The sequence below is a fragment of the Tenrec ecaudatus genome, chromosome 5, assembly GCF_050624435.1.
Source record: "Tenrec ecaudatus isolate mTenEca1 chromosome 5, mTenEca1.hap1, whole genome shotgun sequence".
Classification (NCBI taxonomy): Eukaryota; Metazoa; Chordata; class Mammalia; order Afrosoricida; family Tenrecidae; genus Tenrec; species Tenrec ecaudatus.
The window spans coordinates 179,084,393-179,093,601 of record NC_134534.1 but is presented as its reverse complement, the minus strand read 5'-3'; the positions used below and the strand labels follow the sequence as shown (position 1 = coordinate 179,093,601).

General features: G+C 43.1%; 1 protein-coding gene and 1 pseudogene across 1 annotated transcript; both read left to right on the top strand.

Annotated features, from left to right (window-relative positions):
- The first annotated feature begins 5,659 nt into the window (after positions 1-5,659).
- Positions 5,660-6,131, top strand: LOC142449040 (small ribosomal subunit protein mS25 pseudogene; annotated as a pseudogene).
- A 1,735-nt stretch (positions 6,132-7,866) lies between these two features.
- On the top strand, positions 7,867-8,321 carry LOC142449039 (small nuclear ribonucleoprotein E-like). The gene has a single exon (XM_075550802.1). It carries the CDS (start codon positions 7,916-7,918, stop codon positions 8,189-8,191), a length of 276 nt encoding a protein of 91 aa, XP_075406917.1. The 5' UTR covers positions 7,867-7,915; the 3' UTR covers positions 8,192-8,321.
- Positions 8,322-9,209: the final 888 nt, after the last annotated feature.

Sequence of the window (9,209 nt, the reverse complement as noted above, 5' to 3'; positions counted from 1 at the left end):
AACTTGACTTAAAACAACAACAACAACAACATGGTAGCAAGCAGGGACACAGGGCTAGTTTGGCACTGGTGCATCTCGTGATCAGGTTCTCTTAACCAAAAATAGTCTCCTGGCAACAACAATGAGACTGCTGCAAGCAGAAGAAAGTGCTCTACTCCAGAATGTGAAAAACAAAGCAAACCGCCAAGGCCCCAAATCTTGACAATCAACGCCTGAAGAAAAGCCAGAGTGTACCCGAAGCCCACACACAAGGCTCCGGACTATCAGTGAGCAGCAATGTTGAGAGGAGACAGTGTGTGAGCCAGGAGAAGCTAATCTCTCTAGGAATTAAAGCCTCATTAGCTTGTTTTCAGCCTTTCCCAGAAGGAGTCTACAGATGTTGAACTTTGACCATCTGACTATTATTTCTTCATATCACTAAGGAAGGGGGGGAGGTGTGGAGGGGAAGAAGAAGAACCTGAATAAACCCTTTGCCTTAATTTAGTTCCACACCCAAATGCACTGTTTGGTTTATACTGAAGACACAATGCTGTCTGATATTCGGATCTTGTCACCTAATTGTCAACTTCCTTCCTTTTCAATGGTTCTAAATCTGTCTTTTCCTACTCTTAGAGGGTGGTGGCCGAGCTGGGGCTTCTCAGGGTCAACCAAGGTGAAAAGAAAATGTCTATTGGAGCTGGAGTCTTCATGGGAGGCTCTGGATCCTCTTCTAGGCTTATGGGTTTGTGTAAACTCACACCCCTGCAGCTGCAGGATCATTGTTCTTGCTGGTAGGTGCCAACGAGTTCATTCCGACTCAAAGTGTCCCTGTGCACAACAGAATGAAACACCGTCTGGCCTTTCATCTTATGTCTGAAGCCATTGTTGCAGCCACTGTGTTGATGCATCTTGTGGAGAGGCTTCCTCTTTTTCTCTCCCCCTTTGTTTTACCAAGCATGCCGCCCTTCTCTAGTGATTGTCTCTCCTGATGTGTTAGGCCAGGTTGACTAGAGAAACAAATCCAGTGATACTTATATATATGTTAGAAAGAGCTTTAGACCAAGAAGTAATTATATATCAAGGACACATCCCAGTCCAGTCCAACTCAAATCCACACGTTGGATATCAGTCTACAAGTCCTGCTTCAGACTCATGTAGTCCCATGCAATGATGCAGAATACAGGAAGATCACAGGCTGGTGGGTGCAAAGTTGTGAGTATCCAATGGCGGTGGCTCTGGCAGCCATTCAGGTCAGTCAGCAGGAAGGTGAAGCCAGAGAGAGAAGGAGAGGTTCCCAGGACCCTTCTTATGAGAGGACCATGCCCACAAGGAGGTACCATCAGGCTGTGGCCTGGATTGACAGGCTAACTACCACCCCTACACTTTTATATATCTTCAAGTTGACATAAAATTATGCAACTACCGCAGCTGACAGCGTATCCAAAGTACATGAGATGAAGTTTGACCCTCCTCACCTCTAAGGAGCATCCGGGCTGTACTGCTTCCAAGATAGTTTATTCTTTTGTCAGTCTAGATACTTTGAATGTTATGCGCCAAGACCACAATTCTAGCACATGCAATGGTGTGGGAGCTTACTCCTTTAAAATGCAGCAAGAGAATTGCTCTCTCTTTAAATGTTCCTCCTTCATAATAAGCCATGAAGGAGATCTAGATAAAATAATATAGATAATGTAAGGTAAGTATCATATTACTTTGCTATGTGATGTAACCTGATCCAGGAAGGAACTCTCCCATCTCATATTCATAGACCTCACTTATACTCAGGGTGAGAGAGGACACCAGGGCAGTCTTCTTGGGGGGCTTTTGAGAATTCTGCATGTGTACCAATGGGGAGATTAAATTCAGAACATCAAGACTGCCAGGAAAAGGGGAAAGAAACTGTGTTGCCCAGCATTAGCATGAGACCTTGACACATTCCTCACTTTTAAGAAACATCTTTAGATTGAGAACTTAGAAAGGGAAGCTGAGTTAAAGTTAGCATTATCTAAGTCTGATATCTTTTCTGAAATACTTTAATAGTCATACATGTGCCAGTCATTTTAAAAAGAAAGGCTGCAGAAGGAGGAAGCCTTTGAAGGGAGGGAGATGGATATTTATATTTTTGCTACTCCTTTGAACAATCAGGTCTAGGTTTACTTCTGGGAGGAGCCTGATGGTGTAGTGGGTTATGTATTGAACTGCCAACTTCAAGGTCAGCAGTTTAAAACCACCAGCAGCTTCCAAGGAGAAAAATGAGACTTTCTAATCCTATAAATGTTTATAGTCTAGGAAACCCACAGAAGCAATTCAACTCTGTCTTACAGGGTCCCTATGAGTTGGAATTTACTTCATGGCAATGAGTTTGGTTTGGAGGTTTATTTCCAAAATATGGGAAGATTTTATCTTAAGAATAAATAAAGAGGTGATTATATTTGTCTTGCCTAGACTCATTTAAGTTATTGCAAGGTAATAATGGCAAGACAAGCATGAAAGATGTCAAGATATTGACGTAGCTTTGGAAAACCAGAAGGAACAATTACTGTACTGATTTAAATGTTAAAGTCCAGATCCTTTAAATTCAGGCTTTTACCTTTAACGAGAAGTTCCAGGGAGAAGACATGATCACTGCTCTAACCATAAAGCAATCTCTTGTAACTAGGGTCTGAGATCCGTTGTGGCAAGCTGTGCCTCACAAAGGTTCTTAGTCATCAATCTGTCTGAGAGACCTTTTTCTTCTGTCCTCTTCTCTGAAAATGAACAGAAATCCACTGGTTTATATAACCTGTGTATTGTCATTTTCAACTTTAACTTGTATGTTCAAGAATGGTTGCATGACATATTTATGGTCTTTGTTACATGTTTCAAGGCCAGACCAGGATTCTCAGGGTTTGGCAGTTACATAATAATGTAGTCACCCTCCATTTTAACACCTGATATAATCATCCTCCATTTTTTGTCTAATGAGTTGGCCTTTGGACCCTAACTATGTGGATAAGTGAGAAGTGGGTGTATGCAACTGATTGAAAATCATTGCAATAAACCATAATTTCATCTAATTAAAAGAACATCCTCTACTTTGGGCCTCTATTAAAATCTCACTTAAGTACTAGAATAGTTTGTTCTAATAATGTGAAACTGTATGATATTCACCTGCTTGACATGATTGCTGAAGTCAAAATGGGGCATAAGATAATGAGGTGAAGAAAGCTGATGGTGCCCGGCTATTAAAAAGATAGCATCTGGGGTCTTAAAGGCTTGCATTCAAACAGTCAGCCATTGATCAGGGAAGCAACAAAGCCTACATGGAAGAAGCATGGTAGCCTGTGTGATCATGAGGTGTTGACGAGAATAGGTATCACAAGTTCAAAAACAAGCAATCAAATTGATGTGAATGAACATGGACAAAGTGGAGACACAAAACCCACCTGCAAAACAATTGGACACTCCCTCACATAGGGGCCACAAGGGGGCGATGAGGAATTCAAGGTGAGATATAGCATGATGAACATATGATGAAACATAAAACTATCCTCTAGTTCTTTAATATAATTGTATTATATTATATAATTCAGTGCAGGATTGCCAGGATGGATGATCCTCCAGAAACAGCAACAGGAGTAATGATTCTGTGAGGGCATGGGAAGAGGGTGGGGGAGTTGATAGCAGTGAAGACTGTCTAACCCCACTCAAGGGGAGTGTATAACATAATTATCGGTAAATGTATCCATTCACCTATAATCCATGTGGATTATACATACATATACATGTACTGGTATATACATATAAATAGAATAATAATGATAATATATAACAATAACAACAAGGGTTCCTGGGGGGAAGGGTAGGGGAGGGAGGACATAAAGGTGAGCTGATATCAAGGAGTTCAAGAAGAAAGAAAATGTTTTGAAACAGATTGCAGTAGCAATTGTACAATTATGGTCGATCTATTTGAATTCTGGCATTTTATGACATCTGTAAGAACTCCCAGCAAAATGTTGAATGAAAAAAGGAATATCCTCTAATATGTTTTCATTTATTCCTATTGTTGTGCAAGATGAATTTCAAACCTGATCTCAATACTCACCTGATTAACTAGCACCCCCACAACTACTGTAGCAATTCCATGCAATGGAGGTATCATTAGAAGGAGGAAATACTGTCATTTCAAATGTGATATTGGTGAGATGGAATTATTTCTCACAAGTAAAGGAAACTGTTCAGTTGAGAGCAAATGACTGTTCTATTCATACTGACTCCACATTAAAAGCTTGATGATAGACCAGTGCTGAAAGGATGCTGGTGGACAAGTAGATCAGTGATGCATCACCTACCTGCCGGGTTGTAGCCTCATAACTTCTGAGACATACTTTTTACAAGGGAGGCATTCCCACGAAGCCTTCGGAAGCATTCTTGCATCCCAGGGCACTGGCAAAGAGAAAGGTGAACATCCAGAATGTTCTGAAAGATGCTGCCCAAGACCTCTTTAAATGTTGAAAAGTTCAGATGTTACAATGAGGGTTAAGGTGCACCTGACCCCAGCCTTGGTATATTTAATCACCTTCTATGTATGTGAAATTTGGACCGGAATAAGGAAGACTGAAGAAGAATTGGTGCATTTGATTCATGGGGCTGGTGAATATTGAATGCACCAGGGACTGCCAAAAGAGAAACAAACCTGTCTTTGAAGAAGTACAACTAGAGTGCTCTTTGGAAGCAAGAACAAGACTCTGTTTCACTTGCCTTGTTACGTTATGAGAGACCAGTCCCTGGAGAAAGACATCATGTTTGGTAAAGTACAGGGACAATGAAAAAGAGGAAGACTTTCAACAAAATGTATTGACAGGGTGGCTGCAACAATGGACTCCAATGTAACAATTGTGAGGCTGGCACAGGACTGGGCAGGAATATGTACTGCTGTACACTGGGTTGCTATGAGACAGGACCCACTCAACAGCAGCTAACAATGACATCAACATCGTATTTCAACTACACCCACAGAGTATTACTATTAATCCATAGCTGAACAAGTCCACAGAGGTGATTTTGTCGAGGAATTTGATTGATTGAATCAAACCAGCATATAGTGACCAAGACACCTACAATACAATTCTCCACAGGGGCTTATTCGGTGATGTGTTGAAGAATACTGTGAACACCATATGCTCCATCTTCCAGAGAGTAATGTTTACTTGATACTAAGTAATCACATACATTTCAATGTTTTGTTTTTTAAATGGAAGCCTTTAGCATCCACAAACCATACAGAAGCCCAATATATATGTCCAGCTCTGAGGAAGCCACGTTGGCACAGCAATTGGCTGATGGAGGTTTTCCTCTACATCAGCGGTTCTCAACCTGTGGGTCATAACTCCTTTGGGGGTCGAACAACCCTTTCACAGGGGTTGCCCGATTCATATCAGTAGCAAAATGATAGTGATGAAATAGCAACGAAAATAATTTTATGGTTGGGAGGGTCACCACTACATGAGGAACTGTATTAAAAGGTCGCAGCATGAGGAAGGTTGAGAACCACTGTTGTACATGTATCCTGGAATTAACGGTTTTCTCCCCTCTGTTAAAGTGCTTTCTCAAGGAAGTGTGTGAATGCACCCACGGCGGTGATGGCTCGCTCCCTGCTTGTTCCTCTGCACCCACTGCCAGACCCACCACTGCCACCACCATGGCCATGAAAGGCCGCTTCCTCATCCGCCACACCCTGCAGTACCTGGGCCAGGGTGATGTCTTGTTCAAGGACTCAGTGAAGGTCATGACGGTGAATTACAACACACACAGGGAGCTAGGTGAGGGCACCCCTGGGTGCAGATAATGATGTTTAAGAACATGACCCCGTCCCCATTCCTCCGCTTCTGCGATACTGGGGAGCAGGTCCTGGTGGACGTGGAGACCAAGAGCAATAAGGAGTTCATGGCGCACATCAGCACCATCCTGGGGAAGAACGAGGAAGCCCTCAAGGAAGAGGAGCAGGGGAAAAGCAGCTCTCTCACCCAGCCCACTTTGGACCCCGGGAGTATGGCCTGTGGGAGTGCGTCTGTGAAGTGGAGGGGCAGGTGCCCTGCCCAGCCCTGGTGCCATTACCTAAGGAGATGAGGTGGAAGTACAAAGGAGCGTTTAAAGCTAGCACCCAGGACTGAGGCTTGGCCTATGGGACTGAGGGAGTTGGGCCTGACCGTATGGCCATAGGGAAGTCCTGGATCCTATCTGTCTCTGGAAACTCTGGACATTAATCAACAACAAAAAGGACCTTTTGTATATCTGTGAAAAAAGATGTTGGGGAGAGGGGAAGAAGGAGCTGCAGCTGAGTTGCTGAATGAATACCCTTGTCCTATTGTACCAATAAAAGGTTTTTTTCCCCTCAAAAAAAAAAAAGTGCTTTCTCAGGGAAAACTAAGAAGCCCATGGCACCGAGGTTGTGCCAACCTGATTCCTCTTTCAGGTAAATCGAGCTGGCATTTGATATGCTGGGGTCCAACGCTTTAAATATAAAAATTTCTGGTTTTTCAGTTGCTTCAGTTACAAGATAATTCATCAAATGAACTTCTGCTTGGGTTAATATAGCCCTTCTGTCATCTCCATTTTTAAATCACAGTAAATAGCAATAGATCTTCCCACACCTGAGCTATGACTGAATGTTCACAAATGACAGCCTGCCCGAATGTGATTTCTGAACACGCTGGTTCTTTTGCTTCCCTTGATGATCTTCTGGTTGAAGAAGCCGCTTGGATCAGTATTGGGAACAGAGCTCTGTGTCCATATGCATGGATGGGCAGAGGACCCATCTTTGTAAATTAAGCCACACTGAACCTGAAAGGTATACCTAGCATCGTGGTTTACAGAACCAACATAGACCACACCTGGCAATGAGTTGTCAGATGTATTTTGGATAAAAGGCTTTGGTTTCTCTGATATATTCCAGGCAATCACACATGGCTTTCCTTCATACTTGGCCATGTATCTAACAGATCCATATTCTTTGGGGCTTCATGTTGAAAAGCACTTTCAGGAACTCACACTTCAGACTTACAAAACGCATGCAATGATGCCAAATGCAGGAGGATCACAGGCCAGTGGTTATGAAGTCTCGTGGATCCAGTGGCATTGTGAGCACTGACAGGGGTCTCTACGTGGCTTCTCCAGCTCCAGAGGTCTGGTTGCATCAGCGTAGGTCCATGTGACTTTTCCAGTTCCCAGGGCATAGCACCATGCGTCTTGTCAGTAGAGCGTCTCTCGGGAAGTGAGCCATGAGAAAGAGTCTTTCCTGCCTCCTAGGAGGAAAATCCAGGAATTCCTAGAATCCTCAGGCAAAGGTCATGCCCACAGAGAGACCTCCGTGGCTATAACCCAATTGACAGACTAGACTCCACCCCTTCACTCATCATCCTCCCAAGTCCCAAATTGACATCAGATGATGTAACCACCACAGAGTGAATGAACACTGCCTCGTCCTGGACCATCCTCACATGTCTTGTCACGTTTGAGCTCATTGTTGCAGCCACCACGTCACTCCATCTTGTTGAGGGCCTGCCTCTACTTTACCAAGCATGATGTTCTTTTCTACGGATGGTCTTTCCTGATATGGTCCCGCCAAAATATGTGAGATGAGGTCTCATAATCCATGTATCTAAGGAACATTAAACTGTATGGTTTCCAGGACAGATTTCTTTGTTCTTTAAGTAGTCTATGATATTTTCAATATTTTCACCAATAGCATAATGCAAATGCATCAACTTTTCTTTATTTTAGGCATTAGTGAGCTCAAAAGGACTGTACATTATGAGTTGGACAGTCATATGATCTATTATGCCAAGAATGACAAATGAAGAGGACTGTCATCGCATTCCTGGTCAAAAAAGTATTTGATGAGAAGTTGCTTTTGGAGCGAACGTGCGGCTCAGCGTGGTCTCTCTGAGCTTCCACGATGGTGTACCGCGGCCAAGGCCAGAAAGTACAGAAGGTGATGGTGCAGCCCATCAACCTCATCTTCAGATACTTGCAAAATAGATCCCGGATTCAGGTGTGGCTTTATGAGCAAGTGAATATGCGGATAGAGGGCTGTATCATAGGCTTTGATGAGTACATGAACCTTGTATTAGATGATGCAGAAGAGATTCATTCTAAAACAAAGTCAAGAAAACAATTGGGACGGATCATGCTGAAAGGAGACATTACTCTGCTACAAAGTGTGTCCACCTAGAACTGATCGTTGAAGCGAGAAGCTGAGGGCAAGAGCTCCCCAAGTCCCCTTTTTTTAAGTGTTCTTTGTTATGGATATAGTTCAAAAACATGGCTCATATTGTTCTCATTACCCTTAGCTTCTCACTCAACAACAATAAATGGCCTCTGTGGGAAAAAAAAGTATTTGATGAATTTTTGTTTGTTTTAATCATTATATTGGGGCTCATACAACTCTTATCACAATCCATACAAACATCCATTGTGTCAAGCACATTTATATATTTATTACCATCATTGTTTTCAAAACATTTGCTTTCTGCTTGAGCCCTTGGTATCAGCCCCTCGTTTTTCCCCTCCCTCCCCGCTTCCCCCTCCTTCATGATCCCTTGATAATTTATAAATTATTATTACTTTGTCATATCTTTTTTTTTAAGCAAAAGGGAAGAAATTTATTGGAGCCCATACAGGAAGCCCTAGGGGGGGCCCAGCATACCCTACTGTGTAGCCATGCCCAGCAAAGAGCTATACCATTCACTGTACCCCCATGTCCCAGAGGGACTCCCCTTGAGGCAAGCCCCAAAGCCCCAGAACTGGCTGGGGGTGGGGACGACTTTGTCATATCTTACACTGTCTGATGTCTCCCTTTACCTCAGAGAGGAGGTTATATGTAGATCCTTGTAATTAGTTCCTCCTTTCCATTCCACCCTCTCTCCACCTTCCCGGTATCACCACTCTCACCACTAGTCCTGAAGTGATCATCTGTCCTGGATTCCCTGTGTTTTCAGTTCCTATCTGTACCAGTGTACATCCTCTGGTCTAGCCAGATTTGTAAGGTAGAATTGGGATCATAAAATGGAGGGAGGAAGCATTTAGGAACTAGAGGAAAGTTGTGTGATTCATTGTTGCTACACTGCAACCCATCTCCTCCCCAAGACCCTCTGTAAGGGGATGTCCATTTGCCTACAGATGGGTCTTGGGTCCCCAATCTGTACTCCCCCTCATTCACAATGATTTGGTATTTTGTTCTTTGATGCCTG